The sequence below is a fragment of the Anser cygnoides genome, chromosome 5 (assembly GCF_040182565.1).
Source record: "Anser cygnoides isolate HZ-2024a breed goose chromosome 5, Taihu_goose_T2T_genome, whole genome shotgun sequence".
NCBI lineage: Eukaryota > Metazoa > Chordata > Aves > Anseriformes > Anatidae > Anser > Anser cygnoides.
In genome coordinates this window covers 7,254,959-7,277,388 of record NC_089877.1, presented here as the reverse complement: position 1 = coordinate 7,277,388, position 22,430 = coordinate 7,254,959, and the positions used below count along the sequence as shown (strand labels likewise).

The 22,430-nt window shown below is 40.2% G+C and overlaps 2 protein-coding genes across 11 annotated transcripts in view; one reads left to right on the top strand and one right to left on the bottom strand.

Moving 5' to 3' along the window:
• Positions 1–7,092: 7,092 nt before the first annotated feature.
• C5H11orf91 (chromosome 5 C11orf91 homolog) lies at positions 7,093–8,345 on the bottom strand. Its single transcript, XM_048046748.2, has 2 exons — positions 7,994–8,345; positions 7,093–7,300 (listed from the first exon to the last, which is right to left on the bottom strand). The coding sequence occupies exons 1-2, from the start codon at positions 8,343–8,345 to the stop codon at positions 7,218–7,220; spliced, it is 435 nt and encodes a 144-aa protein (XP_047902705.2). The 3' UTR covers positions 7,093–7,217.
• LOC125179843 (serine/arginine repetitive matrix protein 3-like) overlaps positions 8,344–22,430 on the top strand; it is a 141,501-nt gene continuing 127,414 nt past the window's right edge. For 4 of the 10 annotated variants that reach the window (XM_066997919.1, XM_066997916.1, XM_066997917.1 and 1 more), the window contains exons 1-3: positions 8,344–8,639; positions 9,250–9,410; positions 10,026–10,109. In XM_066997919.1, coding sequence (XP_066854020.1) covers positions 8,344–8,639; positions 9,250–9,382 — 429 coding nt within the window. In that variant the 3' untranslated portion in view covers positions 9,383–9,410; positions 10,026–10,109. The other 6 variants (XM_066997921.1, XM_066997924.1, XM_066997920.1 and 3 more) reach the window with 6 other exon arrangements.

The following is a 22,430-nucleotide window of genomic DNA, read 5'->3' as shown; positions in this document are numbered from 1 at the left end:
TAATTGTTCAGGACTATAAATTACCCAGTCCTCTGGTAACATTGAAATATAGATTAATTTACAAGGGAATAAACCCCTCCTAATACTATTTCAGTATGGTCTAGGAAGACTTTCTAATAACAGCTTCTACACTTTTTTCCCCCCTTTTTTTTTTATTTACAGAGATGCTATATCAAATATATAAATTGTGTCACTTCTTATATAACACATCTCACTTTTTGATGACATTCACTTCTCTTGCATCTTTGAATTATGGAAAGGAAAAGTTCTGCGTAATTACAAATACCCACATTATCTTCATTGTTTACAGTTTGATTCAACTAAACTGTAGTGGCTCTGTCTGTGAAAATCGCTCAAATTTCTAAGTGTGTTTCAGCTGTAAATGGCTAAATTAGTTTTGTTAAGCCAGTTAGAGCTGCAAATTTGTGAGTAATTTGTAAAGCCAAGTCTAGGGACTAAATTGAAAGAGGAAGAGAATAACCTATTAAGATTTTATCCTATGCAATTGGAAAGGAAACCTCTAAGAGCTGGTTCCATTTGCAATTACAAACATTGCCCATACCAGTGGTTGAATTTTACTTATCACTAAAAAAACATTTAAGATGTTCTGGGTCATTACAAAATGGCTGTGTTTTTACTTTGAACTGTAGGGTGATTCTAGAAATGAAGCTTACAAGTACACAGTGTAGTTTTTTTTTTGTGTTAGTTGCTGTAGCTTAGTTGAAGTTGTACGTGTTCTTTCTTGGCAATTTTGCACATTAAATAAAATATGTCTTAAAATCTATGTTGCTACTTATTGATTGTTTTTGCTGTGTTCCTTTCTGTAGATCAGAATGCTGCTTTTAAGCGTGAGCATGCCTTTCGTTTGGAGCAGCCAGGCTTCTGGGCTGTATAGGGGACGTGCTGCTCATGCTCTCAAGAAAGAACCTGGCAAAGGATAGGGAAGAAGTTTAAAGAACTCCACGAGATAAAACGGTGTATTTCAGCAGTGGTGCTCCTCTGAAGAGAGGCATTTGCCTGCCTTACAGAGGTGAGCAAGAGAGTAATCAGCAAAGCATGAGGATTTTGAGGGCATCTTGTGATCCTGTGTTTCCTTTGTGAATTTTTGTTCCTACCTTCATTTCGTTTGTGCCCTCCCCTATTATTCAGTTTCTATTCTTTTTGTTAGTATTTAATCAGGCCTAAGTTTCCTGCTGTCAGCCTGATGTGGAATGAAAAGAAAATGGAAAATGCAGGTATGTGTTTTTGACAGTACTGCTTTTGTGTAATTTGCAATTCAAGTCATTTGGAATAAATAGTTCATGTTACTACAAGGAATAAATCTTCCCCTTCCTCCCTCTTGTTGTAGTTTCACGGAAAAAAGAGGCAGGAAAGGATCTTCTCAAAATAGAAGATAAATGAAATTCCTAGTGTACATATCACTGCTAAGTTTCAGGACAGATACTGTTACATATGTATATATTAAGTTGTCAATGAGAGTGCTTAAATTGGCTCAAGGGGTTGTTCTGGCTTTTCTCAAGATACACCAAAATTTCAGCCGATTTTGCAAATATATGTTAAACAGCTGACTAAGAATGTTAATAATTTTATATTTCCTTAGAAAGACCAAGTGCTCCACTTATCAACTGCTAGAAACCCTTCCTGGTTAGCACCTTTAACTAACTTGCATTCAGTACCTAGATGTTAGTAAACTTGAGAAAACCAACTACCCAAGCAAACAAAAGGAGCCAGGATTTCTAGAGTTAATTGCTACTCTTGATTACAATGCTTTATACATAGATACTAGCCCTGAATTTTCAGGACAGGCGAATCTATCATGCAGCATTCACTACTGAAAACAAAAGTCATCTTATGATAGTTTAGTGCTTTTGGATTTCCTCTGTAATCTGTCCCAGAACTTATTAAGGCAGCTTTGCTTCAAGATTAATTTACATCCTAATGATCCATTGTAATAATGCAGAGTATCCATTTGGAGAATTAACATAGCAAACTCTAAAATAAAGAAGCAGCCTGCAATTTGATGGGCCCAACTGTTTGGTATAGAACACTTTAAAATAAAGCTTAAATGCGTTCTTCCTTTCCAATGGCTTTTTATCTAATGTTTCCTATCATAAAACAGCCAAAGCCATTTCAGGTTTCCAAGTGAAAAACCTGAGAGTGCTCCATGGGAAAGCACACAAGTATCACTGCAGCTGTAGATGCTGTGCTGTCAGCGAGACAGCTGTCATTGCTCAGCCCTCAGGTTGGCTGAGAATATGCTTCCTGAGAAGCTTTCTTTGTTAAGAACTGGAAATGAAACAGAGCAACCTACTGATGTTTTGAAATCTTTGCCCAGGAATCCAGATCATAGCCAAATGTTTCTTTCTTGAATGCAATAGTGATAGATTTGTTGAGTCACAGGGCAGCTATACAAAAGAGATCTGAGCTGTGTCAATATATAAATGTCAGGCTTAACCTTCCCTTAACAGTCCAAGAGAACAGAAGCAACTGAAAAACAGATGGCACATGCTTTGTGAATAAAGGTATGCAGTAAGAATGCTCATTGTATTTCAGTTAATACATGTTTATTTTTATAAAGGAAACGATAAACAAATCAGTTTTCAGATGTGCTGATTTGAAAGGAAAAAAAACAACATGCCTACAAAGATGAGAGCAAATTACTGGATGTAACAAGGTCAGGTGGAAACAGAGAAGAGAAAAGTAAATAAAATGTTTATGGCCAAGTAACAATCAATACATGCTTCATTATGTGTAACCGGTTGTTTGCTTGGGCTATTAATACAACCTTATTATTCTCTCTAAGTTCATGCACATGAATGCGTTAAATATTTCCAACTGAAATTACAGACAGTGATTAATTTCTGGCAGAAACACTTCATGGAATTTTCTGTGTTTCTCTAAGTTATTTTTGTAAGTGCTGCTTCACAGAGAAAAGGCCAAATTGGCTTTCTAGTGAAGCCATCATCCTTCAAAGACCTTCTTTGAACACTTAGATGCTTCACTAAAAGGACTTTGACCAAAGCACCCTGATAGCACAATGCTGTGGCTGAAGCTGGCCAAGGTAAACCCTTCTGCCTTGTTTTGGCACACAAAACTAACGATTTTCAGTAGATAGATGTCCCCAGGTAATTTTAACAGAGATTACATATTAACTGATGTTATTCCTTGAGTTATCCCCAAGTAATTAAACATGAAGTGTTGTTTTTACATAACAGCTATATGACAGAAACTGTACAATAGATGGACAAAAATTTAAATTGCGTGCTGGGGAAAACAGTTCAGTTTAAGCCAAGAAAACCTGCATGAATAGTGGCTGATGAAGGCTGTATGAAAAGTGAAAGAGTGGTTAAAAGGTGAGGGGATATAATATAGGAGGCAGTGGTAGTATGGAATGGAAATCCATTTAGCCCATTGCAATAATTATGGGAAACTTAGCGGCGTGGTTTAGGAGTGAAATTATGCTGGAGATTTGAAAAGGTAAAGATAGCTCCTCTGCTGCTGAACCTGATTTAAAAGGTCTTCTGTGCAAAACCTTTGAAGACCGCCATGTGTTGGCCCTTTTCACCTGTCCAAGTTCGTGTTGTGGTATTTAATTGTGCACTAATACAGCTCCGTTTCTCATTGCAATCAATCATTGCAATATCTGTTTATACATTTAGCAGAGCTCTTTGAGTGACTTTTTATCCTCATTCCACAGATGGGTTGTAAAACACCACAGCCCAGGTTTCCAAGGCATTTTGGTACCTATCTGTTTCTTTAGGTACCTACATTTACTTTTTATATATTTACTGACTCAGCCTCTCAGACAAGGCTGGAAAGGAAGATAAATCATCTGTGGTTATGCTGTTTCTGTAGAATGTGAGAATTTCTCCACCCCAAAATTATCAAATTAAACACAGGGAACAGACTAACAGAAACGCTGAGAAAAGCTTGCCCTCGAGGCTGCCTGTAGGTCTTGATTTTTGAGGGTGTGATGTCCTGGGATGTAAAAAATAAGAAATTCAAACACACCAGCTGTCTTCTGTGGGCTCCATCCAGGTTAACTGTGTGCTGACCAGACCTAAAGCAAGCTGGGTGAAAAAACTCCTAGCTTAATAACCCCATGTTGGAGGTTACTTGTAATGTGCTGTCTGGAGTAAAGCAGCTTAACAAAGGCCAAGTAGTGAAAAGATGTTTATCCAGAAGCACCATGTTATTAATTAGGCTCTAAAAAACTAAGTGGCAATTAATTGGTGCCAAGGTGGGCCTAAAGAGTAGGGTAAAAACAACTGGAGAGGGGGAGAGAGAGAGCATAAACAATGCATCTGTTGTATAAGGAGGGAAGTTCACAGTAGCTGCTGTTAATGTCTAGCTACTGCTGCATGCTGTTAGGCTGTTGGGCCTTTGGGGGCACCAGGAGGCTGTTAGCATAAATTGGAGAGACATGGATTTGATGAATGGACCACTTGGGGGGTAAGGAATTGGCTGGGTGGTCTCATTCAAAGAGTTGAAGTCAACAGCTCAATTTCCAGGTGGAAATCAGTGACGAGTGGTGTTCCTCAGGGGTCAGTATTGGGACCAGCACTGTTTAACATCTTTGGTGACATGGACAGTGGGATCAAGCAGCAAGCTTGCTGATGACACCAAGCTGAGTGGTGAGGTCAATGCACTGGAGGGAAGGGATGCCATCCAGAGGGACCTGGACAGGCCCACAGGTGGGCCTGTGCGAACCTCATGAGGTATAACAAGGCCAAGTGTAAGGTCCTGCATCCAGGCTGGGAGAATCCCAAGCACAAATACAGGCTGGGTGGAGAATGGATTGAGAACAGCCTTGATGATAAGAACTTGGGGGTGGTGGTTGATGAGAAGCTTGACATGTGCAGGCAGTGTGTGCTTGCAGTCGAGACAGCCAACCATATCCTGGGTTGCATCAAAAGCAATGTGGCCAGCAGGGTGACGGAGGGGATTGTTCCCCTCTGTTCTGCTCGTTAGACCCCACCTGGAGCGCTACATTCAACTCTGGGGCCCCCAGCACAAGAAGGACGTGAACGTAGAACAAGTCCAGAGGAGGGCCGCAAAGATGTTCAATGGGCTGGAGCGCCCCTCCTATGCAGAGAGGCTGAGGGAGTTGGGGTTGTTCAGCCTGGAGAAGAGAAGGCTCTGGGGAGACCTTACAGCAGCCTTCTAGTACCTACAGGGGCCGACAGGAAAACTGGGGAGGGACTCTTTGTCAGAGAGTATAGTGATGGGACAAGGAGGAATGGCTTTAAACTGGAAAAGGGTAGATTTAGATTAGATATAAGGAAAAATTCTTCACTCTGAGGGCAGTGAGGCCCTGGAACAGGTTGCCCAGAGAAGCTGTGGATGCCCCATCCCTGGAAGTGTTCGAGGCCAGGTTGGATGGGGCTTTGGGCAGCCTGGTCTGGTGGGAAGTGTCCCACAGCAGGGGCGTTGGAATTAGATGATCTTTAAGGTCCCTTCTAACCCAAACCATTCTGTGATTAATTCTGTGATTCTGTAAGTGCCCTGACCAAGCTCCTTGGGGATATCCACCAGGGATTTTCTGTCCAGGTGGCCTTGGAGTCCCTGGGGCCATGGCTCCTGGCCTAGGGCTATGTTGCAGGTAGGCCCAGGCTTGTGGCAGGGCTTCTAGGTTGTGGGGCTGCCTGGGTGAGGCCCTCCGTGGACCTGTGTTAGCGGTGGTCTCATAACCAGTCCTGTCCCTGGGCTTCCTGGACTTGGTTCCTCACCTCATCCTGCCTGGCACACAACATTGGCCCAGACCTGTCCTTGTCACACTGCCCCAGCCCTGGTCACCACAGCCCACGCTGGGGCCCTGGGGGCACTGTGCCTTGAGCACAGCTGCACTCTCAGGATCCCAGCTCCATCCAGCACTTTTCAAAGAGATCCCAGCTCCATCCAGCACATTTCAAAGACTGATGCATCTGAAAACTATTGCTTTGTTTCATTAAAAAGCATATTGATTAGCAGCTGAACTTGTGAATTGATATATTGGTAGAGACCCCAGGATGACAATGGCAATTGTGGATGGTATGATTCTGTTTAAGATTTCCTAGCTTTTCTGATAAAATGTGATTATTATAGTTCGGTGACTGACAAATGGAAGTTATAAACTGGATTTTTTATTTTTTTAATTTATTTTTTAATATAAACCCTCTGTGGGATAGATCAAAATCTATCTGGAAAGAATAAGACAGTAGAAGATTCAATGCTGGGAATAAGCAGTAATAGGAAATAGTATTTTGATACCGTATCGTGCTAAAATGCTTCACAGTTGAGCAACTCTAATGCAATTTAAAAAAACAGATTGAAATACTGTTCTTTTTTAAAAAAAAAGTTGTCAAAATATGATAGCTTCAGGGGTGGTAACTATTCACCATTATTTCATACTGCCACCTACTGCTCTTGAATTAGAACAAGAAAAAGCAATTATCTACCAAAACCCATTATCAGTCTGATAAGCCTGTTTACTTATTCTCAATGCTATACATGGCATTAGTTTTTTAAATGGCAGATGCTCTCCAGATCTTTAGTCTGTTATTGCTGTCTCTGCCCATTTTCTCTTCAATCCTTCCAAACATAAAGATGTCATTTCTAAAACTGCCTCAGACTTCAGCCTAAGCACCATTCATCCTAAAATAACAGTAAAATGTTAGTTGAAATTCAATGTTTTACAACTGTTCTGTTAAAAACTAACTTAAGCCATAACTTCAACACTTTGGTGGTACATTTAAGAGAATAAGCTATGCTTGTTTGTAACAGATTTTTATGCTACCATGAAGGTAGTTTTCTAAAGCTCCCTTAGAGGCATGGGGCTTCTAAGCATATCTATTTACTCTCAGTTGCACTTACTTGTAATTAATAACAAAATACAAACATATTTTATATTAGAATTCCTGTTTCGCTGCTACCTGTATCCTGAACCTCATTGTTGGACTGGTGGGAATCCTGATATCAGCAGTATTAATTTCTTAGTGTTTCTGAAGAAAATACTATCCACCCTGTTTGCCTATAGTACTTCGAGAAAGAAATATAAAATGCATACCAGCATTCTCAATATCTAGTACCAGAGAAATGACATACAAAAAAGTCAACAGGACAGTATACTGTATTTTTTTAATTCAGTAAGAGAATAGCATGTAATAAGTAGAAAAATTATAATGAAGATCCTTTAAAATACTCTGTAGTGACAGAACATCCAGCCCAAATAATCTTCATCATGTTGGTGGCTGTTTCTTCAGTTTCTGCTTTGCTTTCATGCCTTTTATCTTTTCTTCTTTCAGTGCCTTCAGAAGTTTATCTAAACAGGAATGAAACATAATTTGTCATTAATGTTATCATTAATAGTTTACAAGACTTTTAAGAAAAATAAATAATTTGTTGAGCAAACTAGTAACTTTCCATAGTGTGTCTTGTTTAGCAAATACCTGTAATCTAGTTTGTCACACGTACTGAAAATAACAGGTATTAATCTGGAAAAAGGTAGGTATTGCTATGACAAATGAAAAAAAACAACTATTAATTTCCTGTTCTGGAAAGTAACGTATGCAAACTATGTATCACAATTGCTTTGAGGTCTTCCTTTCAGTGCCTGTCTGATGAACGCTCCTGGGCTCCTGTAACCATTGCAGTTGGGCGAGTGTTGGGACTGGCAGCCCGTGGCCTTGGTGGAAGGACGAGGGTCTCGTCCTTCCTTCAGTACCGACACTCCCTATAAGCACTAGGTGCTGAGCTGCTTTATCTCCCGTGCTTCCTTCGTGCCCGGTAGGTTTTGATACTAAAACGCCCAACTCATTTCGCACTTTCTCCGAAGCCTTCGACCATCTGCGGTCGTCACCGGCCTTTGCTTTACGTCAGGGATGCTCTACAGCCGCAGGGGCCTCGTTGCTAGAAGTGCCTAACTTCTGAAGGGACGAACCCCCGTCGGTTTTAGTGGCCTGGCCTCCCCGCCGACACCCGTTAACCCCGGCTTGCCCGCCCCGGGGGGACGCACACTGCTGCGGGTCGAAGCCGTCGCCGACGAGCGCCAGCAGCTCCAGCTCCTTGAGGCGGATGCCCAGCTCGCAGATCTCGCCCTCCAGCTGCGGCTGCTCCCCGGGCCGCCGCGCCGCGCCCGCGCTCTCCTCCGCCGCCGCGGGGCAGAAGAAGCGCAGCGGCTCGTAGGCGATGGGCGCCAGCCCCGGGGGCCAGCGGGGCGCCACGGCGGCCGGCGGGGGCTGCCACGGCCCGCACACGGCCGCCAAGAGCTTCCGCGGGCCGCCGCCTTCGGCCGGGGGAGCGCCGGCCTCGGCGCGGTCGTGGAAGGGGGGGAAGTAGAGGGGCCGCGGAGGGGGCTGCTCGCTCATGGCGCCGCCTGCTCGCCCGGCCGCGGCCGCCAACGGCGGTTGTCCCGGAGACAGCCGGGCTCGAGTCGGCTCGGCCGGGACCGGCCGCCCTCCATGCCGGGCGCCGCGCCGGCCCGCTGCCCTCGCCCCATCTCGGCGGGGAGCCCGGCTCCCCTCAGCGGCCGCCGGCGCCGGGGGAGGTCGAGCGCGCCCGGTGGCCGTGTGTGGGTACCGGGGCGGGCCCGGGAGGTGCCTGGAAGCGCCTGCACAGCCGCGAGGAGCGACGCCGGGGCGCTGCGGAGCCCGGGAGTGCCGGTAAGGCCGCCCGCCCTCCGCGGCAATCGGCGCTTCCCGGGGGAAGGCCGGAATTCTTAGCGGAGGGTGAAGGCAGCGGGCAGGCTTGCAGCGAAATTGCAAATTTGCAGCGTGATTTGTATCTCTTTGCTGTGGCACAGGCTCCCAGGGGCGTTTGAGACACGGGTGTAAGCGTGCAGAGCACGAGTTCGGCTCAAGCGTCGCGACAGAAAGTGCTTGCAGAGGGCTGGGTGTTTGACCGAGCAGTTGGGCTTCTGGGCCTGTGGCGGGGTGTTTCAGGGCCGCGTTAGGCTCTGAAAGCAGTGTTTGTTAAAAGAGCTGAGGAAAGTGTTGTCCTGAACAGCGGCTGTCAGCAGTTAGCTCTCAAGCTGCACGCCAGTGGGGGATCCAGGCTTTGAGGATGGGACGCTGCCGCTGAGGAGACAAAATGTCGTCTTCAGGGTATGTCCTCGCGTAGAGCTCAGGCCCACCGCGTCGGGTCCTCAGGATTTTTGTCTTCCATGAAAACCTGTGATTTCGCTTGGATTTGGGAATGAGACCTGTTGTAGCCCTGTCTGGCTCACTGCAATTTCACAGGAAACCATTCTTTTAATCTTCGCTGTATTTCCAGGGAATGTTGCGTCCCCCGCCAGCCCCAGGCAGCTGCTGGGGGCATTGCTGCCTGCTGGGGAGCCCGAAGCAGGCTGAAAGGACCCTCAGGCTTTCGGAAGGAGAGCTTCCAAGTGGATTTTGAGGCATTTTGAGGTGTCCTGGACAATCCTAACAAGAGAGGTGCTGTACCAACACTGTTAGCAGCCAGCTGGTGACTGTAGGGGCTGTGGAGGTTACATACGAGCAGTAAATGCACTTAAAATGAAGTGAAAATCCCACTGCAGTGCTAATGCAGGCCTGAGCAGACTTCAGCAAAACACAGCCGTGAGGGACTGCTACGTGCCCTGGAGTGAATTGTGTTTTTAAAGATTTCCCTTGCATAAAACGGGAAGCTTGATACTGCCTCTTTCTAGAAGCAGGCTTCCATATACTTAGGTGCCGTGCACTGTGCTGTGAGCTGATACTGATGTGAAGGGTGGTTTTTGTTGTCATTTTGGTTTGTTTTTATTGAAATTTAGCAGATCTATAGACCTCAGCTGTCATGAGAGTCAGTCAGTGCCTTGAAAAACTGTAGGAGTAGAGAGAGTTGCAGAAGTCATTCAGCATTTTATTTTCATGTGCACTGTTTAGGGAATGTGCTGTTAGAGGCAAAATTGATTGTGATACATACAATTTGCTTACACCATTAATATGTCAGTACCAGTACAGTGTCAGTACAGGTACAGGTTGTGTATTTTATGAATGAAACATGCATATTTGAAATAAGTCTGATAACGTATATTTTTCCATTCGTAGTGGATTAGAGAAGAACCACCTGTATAGTTGATTCTATTTGACGACATGAGGAGAGAATTCAAGCATTAAATGGACACAGCAACTGTAAGTGTCTCTCTTTGGGGGCTGGGGGGAGGAGGTGGTGTACACTAAAAGTCAGTAACTCTTCCTTATCTCGGTCTTTGTGAGAAGCATTTGAAAGCAAAACAGTGCTTATGCAGAATTTGCAAGGAGTTTTACTTTTAAAACCAGCAGGAGGCCCAGTGCTTCCACTTACCTATCCTAATGTAAGTTTCTGTTTATCTGTGAGCATGAAACAAACAAATACTTTAACAGACATGATTCTGTTGTACTTGAATTCAGTCTGTTTATGCTCCTTGTAGGCAAATCTAGTTTAGATCCCTTTTATTGATAAATTCACTTTGTCTTTGGGGTAATATTATCATACTTTTAAATTAGTAACAGTTCAAATAATTGGATTTGGACTTTTGTTTTCTACGAGCCTTTTCTGTCACCATGGTCAACATTTTATAGTAACTGTTGCCTTGCTGTTGTACTGTCAAGTACACCATTGCTTCATCACCTCTGTAAAAATTAAATGTAAACGTGTAAAATGTTATTGCTTAGCTTTCGTTAGGAAAACACAAAACACAAGTATATCAAGGTGTAAGTGTATACATATAGATGAACAAGACGGGGTGCTAGAAAACCAGTAAGATTCTCGTGATTTTAAAGCCCAATCTTAAATTTGTTTAGTTTATTCATTCTTTTCTTTCATTCTTTGGTATCAAATATAAAACTTATGAACATTTCTATTTTCTTAAAATGTGTATTAGTGAATCACAGTGGTTCATGGTTTTGTATGCTAGATGCTAAAATCATGGCATAAAGAAAAGGTTCCTTTTATTAACTTACTTACAGTACAAACAACTGCGTGCTGCTAATGCTACAGCAGTGGGTCATGCTGTCTTTAGGTGCCACCTGGTGGAATTTTTACAGCATGCTTAAGGTGTTGTGTTATCTTTCTAATGCATTAGTCAAACCAAAATAAGTACTGAATACAGAAAAGGTTGCCAAAAGAATCAAAAGTTAGAAATACAAAGATTAGGTAAAGAAGATAACTAGGAGTGTAAAGGCTGTAGCAGAGCCACTAGTCTATTATACACCTTTATACTATGGGTTTCTGAGATTTCCGATTCTCAGAACTCCTAAAAATTTTCTCCTTCTTGTAATACATAATTAGAGATAACCTCTTTACTTTGCAAATTTGCAAAACAAATTGTGTTCTTGGTCATGATATTTTCAAATTAACTTGATGACATTATAGAGTTACTGCCTTGCCTTTTTGAGGGAATGCTGTCAATATATTTTGGGTTTAATTTTTGTAATTGCACAGGTATCTTGGACTAATGCATGGCTGTTCATGTAAGCTCCAAGGTTATATTAAATAGCAAAAAGGTTCTTAGAATTTTTATAATAGAATATTCAAGACTATATACATCACCATCAAAATGCCATCAAGAGTTCATCATCAAGTGAGCTATAGCAGGGGTGGTCCCAGGGTAGAAAGTATGGCTGTTTTGCTTAATGAAAGACTTCAGAAATCCATTATTTCCTGCATAGGCCTCAGGAATAATGTCCTTTTCATGTGCCCACACAGGGGCTACCTAAAGCATGACTCTGCACGATAAAGCAGGATTGTACTTTGAATGCTGCCTCCTGCAAGCAGGTGAGACTACTGGGAAAAAGCAGGGAAGGGAAAAGAAAACCTTCCGTCTGCCTGTCAGGAAGGCTAGTTGAGCATGGTGAAAGGATGTCATGTTGTGAGACATGAGTAAAACTCTGGCTTTCAAGAAAGGTATGTTTTTGTGCAGTATTTTTACTGGGTTGTGCACTAGTCAGACCTGTGCCTTCACCTTTGGCATTCAAAATTTTTTTCCAAAGTTGAGATCTATTAGTCTTGGGTTAAGCAAATGAATGCGTCGTAGACAGACATTTTATGTAGCTAAGCTGAATCATAAATGGTAAAAAATCAATTTTGAGACAAAAATAGTATGTGTGTACTTCGTAGGATGGCAATTGCAGCACAGAGAATAACTATATGAACTTCTTCCAGTAGAGGGAGTAACACACATACACTTGGTAGTGTCTTACAATTCCGTAAGTTTAGCACATTCGTCTGTCTATTTGTGTGTTGACATTTGAAGTATTAGAAATAAGTGGTTATTAAAATGCTAATTTTGGAGAAGTAAGTCTTTTATTTATCCATAAGTCTTTTATTTATTTATGTCCAGCAAAGACAGTAGTGACAGTATTCTAGCCACCGCTCTACAGTACTTAAAACTGCTCTGGCAAAAATCTTTTGAAAGGCCTTTCCGCTGAAAGAAGTTCAAGATAATCGATGGAAGTTACAAACTCTGAGGGCAGCTAACACATACTCATGTTAGCAACACAGGCAGTGTAGTCTGCAGTGTCAATGAGAACATGAACAGTTCAAACAAAGGGCAGGAATGGCAAACCATGCTGTTAACTGCTGGCGTCACCATTTAATCTATATGGGGATTTTGCATCTGTTTGGGCATTCTTTTCTACTAGACTTACGAAAAGATATTCAGGAGAGTGCCTTCCGTTGGCTTTGATATTTACAATTTGGAAGTTGGAGCTGCTTGCAAGCGTGCAGATTAAATACTGATATTCAGAAGAGTACACGTGTGAATGAGTATATGTGTGCTGTAAGAATCTGTAAAAGCCACAGATGCTAAAACTTTTCCACTTTTACAGTGGATTTTGTATGGCAGTAAAGAAGGCAGATTTTCATCACTGTGAGATACCAAGAAAAGTTGTGTGTCAAAAAGTTAAATAATGTATTAAAAGTTCAATCAAAAGCATATGCTATTAAATTGCAGTTTTTCTGCTCAGCTTGAACTTGTGTTGGTCTTCCAGCATGGATATTCTGCTATCTCTTGTTGATATCAGGTTCCAGCAATTCAGGATTGATGTGTTTGCCCTTCCCTAAACTCTTCTTCCTTCCTTATTAACGAACTTCAATTTTCCAGTTACTTATGTCTATATTGTGTTAGCACATTCAGATATCTTTCTGTATAATATTGTTAGTGTACTGCCCTTCAATGTTTCTTCTAATCATTTTGTCTTCCGAAAATCAGTTCAGAGTGCAACTGATGGAATTGTTTTCCTTTCTCATTAATTTTGGCACATCTACCCCATGATCATTCCCCCCACTTCTGCATCTGACTCTTGTCTTTCAAGGCTTTTCACAATTTAGTACTGACCTTTTTAGATATCTTATTATGTTGGTGTTCCTGGCCATTTTCATGTGTTTTATACCAAATTCCCACCTTCAGTACCCAAATTTCCAGCCTTTATTGCCCATCATTTAGATTCTCCATCACAAGTTCCTAGCTTCTCACCTATTCTTTCTAAGGGAAAGCCTTCTAAAAGTCCACACAGGAGCTGCTCTACTGTACTTCAGATCCCTGCGTTTGCAGGCAGGGATCTGTGACTCTTCTGCCCCCATGTTAATCTCTCTTCCTTGTGTATGTTGCCTGTCACATTCATGCCATTTGCCATGCCGTTTCTTCATGAGAAGAAGAAGAGACCCACTATGTGAACTATTGCACTGCATCTAATTTGTCACTTGTTCCTCTTTCTTTATGTTTAGAGCCCCTTCCAGAAGGCCTCTCTGTGTTTGAAAAGCAGTTGGTGCTGTTGGACCCCATCCTGATTAGGACGTGTGACTACTACTACAGCATATTAGCATAAATTTTAATAACTTGAATAAGTTGATCTATATTATTTGCTATTAATGTAATTATTTTTACTGAGTTTGTAATCTGTACAGTTTATTAGTGAAATTGCTTTCAGAAGTATGCTGCTCCCCTCACTGCTGAGTGTGTCTGGTCTGCTAGATGTATCGCATTACAATACAAATCAGTATGCAGAGGGCTATTTATAAAGTCTTGAAGCTCTGTACCAGCAAACTTAAAATTAACAGTGAACAACTAATTAACAATTATACAACTTGAAAGGAGTGCTAATTAAAAAAGTTTTTAAGAGATGAGTTTTCAATCGAAATACAAAATAAGCCAGAGACTTGTGTGCCTGAAATAGAATTTTGGACCAATGAGCAGAAATGCAAAAAAGCACTAGCTGTATGTGAAACAGATTTTTAATTTTCTCTTCAGGTAACTCTCTGCAAGTCTTTAGGATCAAAAGAAAATTCACTGTTTTGGATAGAAATTATAAATTGGTGTATTTTTCAGTTGTCATGGTGTTTCAGTCATTATATGTCGGGGTGTGTTCTATCATGGAGATTTTGGCTTAGAGAGCATGAGTGTATCAAACATGACTGTTGTCTGAAACAACAAGATAGAAATTGTCTGGAAGACTTCATGTTACTCGCTTAAAAGCATTCAAGTCTGGTAGTTGGGGGAGCTCTGTATGTTTTGTGTTGTTTTTCTCTTTTCTTTTTTTTCTGTTATGTCCTGTTCTTCCCTAGAATGTCAAGAATTGGAGCTTCAGAAGTGGTTTAAACACCATGTGTTTACAAGAAAAAAAGTTGTGAAGGTGCATAAATTGAATAAAGTAGTGTTAAAAAACTGATTTGTTTGCAGGCTCTCTGAAGAGATCTTTCGAAGTTGTCTGTTTTCATGCATTGTATCTTACCTATGAGTATATACGTAGGACGATGAAGAAGTCATGAGATTATTTTTGATACAGCAGAGTTATGTCTGCATGTTAATTCAGCAGATGGTACTTGGTTTATCTGTATTTGCCTTTAAATACTGATGGGTGCGGCTTCTTTAAACATGAATCTTTGTCAAACCTTACTTCTTGCAACTAAGTATATCTCTAGGAAGACCTTTTTTTTTTTTTGAGGTGTTATTTTTGATAGTGTGTCTCTTTTCTGGAAATCATGTTTTCTGAGGAGTATGTTTGGCAATCTAAAGGAAGTAATGAGATCTGTGGAGAGGGAAGGCTGAATTCCACTGAGCATTAGACTGGAGATCTGGGTTTGGTACTACCTCACACTTAAAAAATAAATTAAAAAAAAAAATACAGTCATATGAAAAAATAGAAGAGAGCCCAATCTGTGTCAGCTTTGAGGTAATAGAAATCATTAATAATCCAGAAGGAAGTCTTGCACCTTGCTCCTTGCTATTTATATGCTGTACTCCAAACTTTTAAAATTCATATTGCAGTGCCATTTCATCTTGGCTCAATAAGCACTAATGGGTTTGACAATAATAAAGATTATTCACAAGTAAATGTGTTGCAACAAAATGTATTGTGTAGTTGTGCAAATATAAAGAGATTATGTAATTGGATGTGTATCAATAAGAACTACTTAGTATAATTGTAATAGCTATTTAAGGTATAATCTAAGTAGCATTTAAACATGTATGTAAAAGTGTTTTTATAGGTAATTAAGATGGAAACTTTATTCATATCTTCTAATTTTTGGTTTTGATGTAAGATGTGTTTGTGTTTTGGGTCAAGGAGTTATGTTTTCTTTATCTTCCAGATTTTTTTTGTTTGTGTGTGTGTGTTTGTTATTTGCTGTATCTTTCCAAATTGAAATTGAAGGAAGAGATCTGTGAAAACATGTTCTGGATAAAAGGAGAGCTTTCTTTTTGTGAGACCCATATATTTATGAATTTTGAACACAAATAGTTACATGACTGTATTATTTGCAAAACTGCACATTATGAAAGCCAAGGACTATCCAAGTCTCTTGATTATGGAATCACATAACTCACAAAAATTTGATACTGAAAATTAATGAACAGTACCGTTATTTATTTCTGTTTGAAAGTTTGGTTATTCAGTGCTGAATGTGCAGTCCTCAGTGAAATTCCCATGTTTTAGCTGCTGATACAAAAAAAACAACCAACCAACAACAACAAAAAAACTACACAAAAGAAGCTATTTGTAGTGTGCTATGTTTATTCTGTTTTTCTTCTATTAACTGTTTCGGTTGACCTCGAACACGCTTGCAAGATTATAGTTTGTAAAAGTGGATGTAAGTTGAGTTTACCTTTTTTATTTTGTTTGGATGTTTGTTTTAAAACAAGCTCAGTGTTCATCCCAAAGTTTGACATTTTGGTTTTGAATGCAAAATGTCTTTGTCCATGCAAACTAGATTTCTTTCAGAGAAGACTCAACTGGAAGAACCACTTTAAGTGTGCATGAAATACATGCTGGTCCATAATGATGAAAACAGGGTCTGAACCAATACACAGGCTACAAAATAATGAAATTCTCCATTGCATGCTAAACAACGTGTATACCACAGAAGCTTCTTGAAGAAGCTTCTGAAGAAGCTTCTGAGGGAGCTCAAGCGAAACCGTAAAATGCTTCTCATCCCAAATAAAGGGCCAAGCAGTGCAGGCAGTGCTGTAAACCACAAGACCTCAGATCTTTGTGAAGTACACACGGTGTACAAAAATGTACAAAGTGAAGTGTTGTGTACTATTACCTCCCTGCTTGTTTTGTGTGCCTTTTTATTGCCTCACTTCTGTATTGGATGCCTAGAGATTTTAACATGGTGTAAACTAAAGCCCCAATGAAATGTTAGCCCTTTTTTTTTTTTAAAGGGATGAAAGTTTCTCTGGAAGGTAGAATAACCTACATGGGATTTATAAACAGCAGGTGAGTTTGTATAGAAACTCAAGGTTTCTTTGATTTAATTTGTGCTTATGAGCAGTAATTATAATGTCATTCTTAAGTGCTGGAAGTAGTGTTAGGTGGATTTCTAAAGTTTTTATTAATTATACAGCAAGATAAGGGATGGCTAGTGTATTTTGTTTTTCCTCTCATGAAATAAAGGAGGTTAATCTCTGTCACTTAAATATTTTTTAATGTGCTAGGAGTTAACACCATCATAAATCTGTGCATTTTGAGATGCTGATATAGTATGTAGATCTCAAAATTTATTTGGGAGTTTTTGTGCAAAGCCTCTCAAATTCAGATGGATTTTAACCTGCATATACCTCTGCTCGTAACTTCATTCAAACGTGCATTAACAGAAAAAGCCTTTGTGTGAATCTGTAAGATTTTTTCTTTATCAGTTTACACTATACTTGGGGGCTATGATCTGTGCTAAAAACCTGTGATATCTTTAAGGGTTAGTGTTGTGTGAGATGCATTTTCAGAACTGTGTAAATATTATTGGCATATAAAATGAGTTTTTATTCATATTTGCCATGCTTGCCAATAGTTACTGTAAAAGACAGGCTGCAGTTATCCACGGGATCAGGATTGCTGCAGTTTGGAGATGTAGATGGTTTCTAATTATAGCAGCGTTGGGATGTGAATGGTCTCTGACTCACTAATAATTTTCTTCAGAGCTGCAGCCCATCCTATCAAGGATTGCAAAATCATATCAGTGAGTACAATCTGCTCTACTTACATTAACTACTTAGGATAATGGAGACTGGCTCATGCCAAACACAAAAGTACAGTGATTGCAGTGAAACTGTATTATAATGGAACATTGCATTTCATTAAGAGGTATTTTCATTATACAGCTTGGCTGATTCAGAGAAAGGATGTCACTCACGTATTCTGGTCCAGTGTGACTTGCTCGCCATTACTAGCACTGCACATTGATGAACAAAAATTATGATAAAGGTAGCATTTACTTTGAAGTTATTTAATGCTGATTTTTTAAGTGTACAAACAAGATCCATATTACATAAACAGGAATAGCACCTGGCATCTTTTGACTGAATATTTAACTTTCCTTTTTCCTAAACAGGTTAGACTAGATGAATTTTAAACAGATACACAGTTAGGCCATTATTTACCTTAGGGAAAAAACAAGGCCTTATGTTTTAGCCATGTCTTAGGTTTTGGGCAGACCGTGGTCTGTCATTGAATTTATTTATTTTTTTCTTTGCAAGGTGCAACAATTTAAGTATCCGAAAGACTTTGGACTATATCAGTAGTATATCATGGCTAAAACGGATTCTGTGCAATTCTATCTGCAGCTGCTGGGACCTCATTCCCTTTACTGGAAGATAACTTTACGGCTAGCTGGTTGCCACAGCAATGCTTTTGGCAGTTCTTCCTGTATATTTCTTTCCATAGTTTATCATGAAAAAACAAACGATCCAGCAGAGGTTAACCCAGTGTGTAAAAGAATCTGAAGGAGATAACAGTACATTACATCAGTAGCAAAATATCTTTTTTCTTTTCTTTCTTTTTTTAAAGGAGTGGCCGTCTACCATCACATCTAGCCAATTATGGTAATAAATGTAAGAGATTGAACAGATCACCAAGCACCACTGTCTGTTAGAGCAGATGACCTTAATCTCTTAGCTCCTTGAGAAGCACCTTTGGCTGAAACCGGTCTCTCAGTACTGGGCAGATGTAATCCATGCTTATAAGTTAGTGAGTTTCAGACAGTACCTGTGTTTCAAGGCATTGTCACACTCAAGAACAGACTATGTGATAAGTATTCCTCTCACAAATACCAATTCTGGTGGATAGCCTCTTGTAAAATGATCACTTCTGACAAACAACTTTTAGGCAGGCTGGGTGCCTGTGGTTAGTGATGCTTGCGGTGGATGGAAAGAACTGGAGTAAATCTCTGGAAGCCCGTAGGGTGGAGGTAATTAGAGATCATGCAGCCTGTGACTCGGGAGAGAGATGAAGAGAGGTAGGACTGGGCCTTTTATACTAGGAAGACTGAATTAAAAAGGAAGCCCAGAAGGAATCTTGCAGTTATGTACATCAAAGGGATTTTTAAAAGATTGTTTTCTAGATGACTTTGTTAGAATGATTTGAAAAGTTTAAAGCTCCTAAAGGGAAATGATTGGGGATTTTTCCCCCTTGCTTTACCTTTGGTTAAAATATATTTTCCTCAAAGCATTATTCTTTCATCAGGCTTCTTATATAGACAGGTCTGTTACTGTCTGGTTTTGACTGCTTCTTGGAAAAGTAACTGTTTTCACATCTCTTCAATTCACTCTATTGTTTGAATACCCTAATGCAATGAAAGACGATCTTTCAATTAATTTAGGGGTGCCTCTGATGCTTTCTTACTTTAAAGATTGAATTGTAGCATGAATACAAAAAGGGGCACCTAACTTAGGCATGCTTTTTGGGGAGGAGGGACTAAATACAGTGAAGACTTCCATACTACAGCCACCAAATCACAAAAATAACAAAGAAGGCAGTTGTATATGAAAATGACCTATATGGAAATAATTAGGGAAGGGGAAAAGGAGGAAGGGGTATATAAATAAGGGAGCATAGATTTTTTTATTATTATTATTTTTTAAAATAAGGTATTTTATACAATGTTTTGTTGAAAAGTGAATGTCCATTCACAAGCATTTTCCAAAGACACAGAGATAAATGGTGGGGAAGAACAGCGTGGTTGTCACATACAGGTACCTTCCTCTGTCATGCAGTGGCGTAGTGCAACAACGTGCTTCTTCCTGAGCAGGGCTGAAAGAAATTGCTTCATGGCTGGTAAATTTAAAAATTATGAGATATAAAATGCAAGGCAGCTGTATCGGCAATATTGCACTAGCAACAAATAATTCTGTGCTTCGCTGTTTCTTTGAAATGTCCTCTACCAGGCAGTCATAAATGTTTTGACACCTGTAGCACATTTTCCTCCTTGGCTCTTGACAAAGTTCAGAAAAAGAATGCTAAAACAAACCAACCTAACACGGCTGTGGCGAAGTATCATTTGAAGTCATTGGCTAAGGAGGTATTTTCCTTTATAGCCCACATGAAAGTTGTCTAAAAATAATCTTTGGCCCAATTATAGTGAAATAGGTTCAGCATTGCAATGCTGGATGGAGCCTCGTCTCACTGGTGATCGTATTTCCTCAGGCTTCGGTACCATTTCTGTGGATGACATTTGGCAATGTATCATCTCAAAACTCAATCCTTTACTATTAACGATATATATTAGTTATTTGGTGGCATCCTGTCATCAATTTATTAAAATTATAGGATTCGTATCTATAAAAATACCTCGCACTCGGATCACATAATCAAACTTCAAAACAGATGTACGACCCTTCTGGTAAATAAATGCCTCTTGTATTAAGCTGCATCTCACTGAAAACATTTGTGAAGCAGTGTAATGTAACAAATCATATCCAACATAAACAGATGATATGCATCATCAATGAAACAGGATGCATCTGGAAAATGGTGTTATGAAAGTAAATGTATGATTTCAGCAGATTGGATATTTCTAATTAGCCCTGAATAGTGCATTTTTGTGGATAAGTATATATCCGTGTAATTAAATGTGTAGTGCTTTCATGACAGTTCATGATGGGTACTCTTTCCTTTTATTGCCAGCAGATGTCTCTCTTGAATACTGCATGGCAGGACAATTGTTGAGCTTAACTCTGATTTAAGGTCCTTGCGTAGGTCGCACAGCTGTTAAGTACCTCATTCTGGCTGGTTCCCAATTAACTGAAATTGTCTTCTGCTCCGTGCAGCAATGTGGCAGTGCACACACAAGACGAAATATATTGAGTTAATGGTATCAAGAATGAATGTGCACAAATGTCATCAAAATGTGCTTCAGTTTCATAAAAAATAATAATGGAATGATGCACTGCAGGAAGGACAATTTGAAAAATATCTCCTTTGATTTTACTAGTGAAGGATATTACAAAAAAGCAAGGGCTCAGACAAAGCTTGAAAAAAAAAAAAGGCAAAAAAGATCTCCCTAAAGTACAGAGAAAATGTTTTTGAGTAATTTCATGGTTATACCAAACAAGTGCCATTTCAGATCCTATTCCCTAGTTCATATTCTGAATTAAAATAAGAAATTAGTCTAAATAGGGGTGGCAAATAGTAAAACCTCTTGTATTTCGCCTTACTAATACTGAAGAAAGATTCTAAATAACAAGGTGTGTTTGAGGAGAAGCTTGAGCAAGATGGAATTAGAGCAAGCCCAGTGCACAGTAACGGGAAGGCCTTACTTACAGCGGGCAGCTTCTGCTGTAAGGAGCAGACCGGTTGCTAAAGAGGATCAAGTGGTGGAATCTGGGGCAGGAAACTGGATGGTGAGGAGATGATGAAAAGATGAAAGCAAGGCTGAAGAGTGTAAGTTGTCACTATCTGAGGAATAGATCAAAGATACACATAGTTGGAATACCAGGTGCTGTGTTGGATGGCAGAAGCTTGGATGTGCTAAAAAGGAGTGGGCACATTGTCTGCTGGAAGTCCAGAGAGAGAAGTCACAGTGGGTGTTGCCTAGTTATGGAATACAGTTTGGCCAATAAATGTGGAAATTAATTAGTATGTGTTGCAGAAGAAGTGGTCTGAAAATGAGGAGTGAGGCAGACTTGGATTAACTAAGGACTTTCTCCTTGTTAGCACAGCCTGGTTCCCAGAAAAAAGGTTCACAAGAAAGATAAGAAACTTCAGAAATGGAAGGGGTTATTGAGTACTGAAAACGGGATGGGGAAAGGTTCCAGTTTTTAACATAATGTAAATGGAGGCATTGTCTCTAAGCAAACATCATGCAGTGTTAGCACCTTAAAAATACGCGTCACTGAAATGCAAGTACGTTTTACACACAGCTCTCAATAATGGTTGAGATGAGGGGAGGCTGTGAGGGCAGAGATGAATTTGCCTAGCAGGAGAGCCAAGTCATGTTCCCCACTGAACGCTCTTCGGCTGCACGTGAGTGGAGTGCTCGAGCGGCGGACCTAGTCTGCTACCTGACATTAATGGTTAGTCTAGCGAGATCTTTTCTTTTAAAATATGCACTTCTGGAAAATCAGTTAGAAATGAAGTCTGATAGAAGCCCTAAAGAAACAGGCTTTGTATTTTCAGTCTTTTTTAATACAAACCCTTTAGGAAATTGTGACACATCTCCAAAAGGATAGATACTTCAGAAGTGCACTGCTAGAAATAAATTCTTTTATTGTGTTTTGTATTACTTTTCAAGTTCTTTTAGCTTCTTTTATGAAAAGCTATTTCTCTTTCACTGTAAGAGCGTTTCTGTGGGAAATACGTATCTGATATCAACAGATTCCACATAGGGTTGTTTAAGGGATATGTGTAGTTTCTGAGGGCACAAATTCCATTGTAAGGAAAACTAAAGTTCTTTTTTAATGAATCACACAGCGTAAGAACAAAGACGCCCTTGATAACTTTGCAACAAAGAAAAGGAAAGAGTCTTATTTCTAAGCCTGTAAGCAGAAACTTTATAGGTCCAGATTTCTAGATATGCAGAAGGAAGAAAAATACCTGGATGGCAAATTATCTTTAAAATAAATGCAAAATGGATGTCTGTTTTCCTAGCTAGGCTTGCAAAGGGAATTTTCATTATGGTTTTAACCTTTAAGAGAGGCCATTTATGGCTGCTGTCCTGCTGCATCCTTCTGCTCTGTATACTCCTGGAAATAGTGGAACATCTCT

What these genes read in the sequence shown, in the direction of transcription:
- C5H11orf91 (XM_048046748.2), bottom strand. Translation starts at nt 8,345, where the DNA reads ATGAGCGAGCAGCCCCCTCCGCGGCCCCTCTACTTCCCCCCCTTCCAC. An exon ending in CGGCTTCGACCCGCAGCAGT is followed by an intron (nt 7,301 to 7,993) that starts GTGCGTCCCCCC and finishes ATTCCTGTTTAG; the next exon opens with ATAAACTTCTGAAGGCACTG.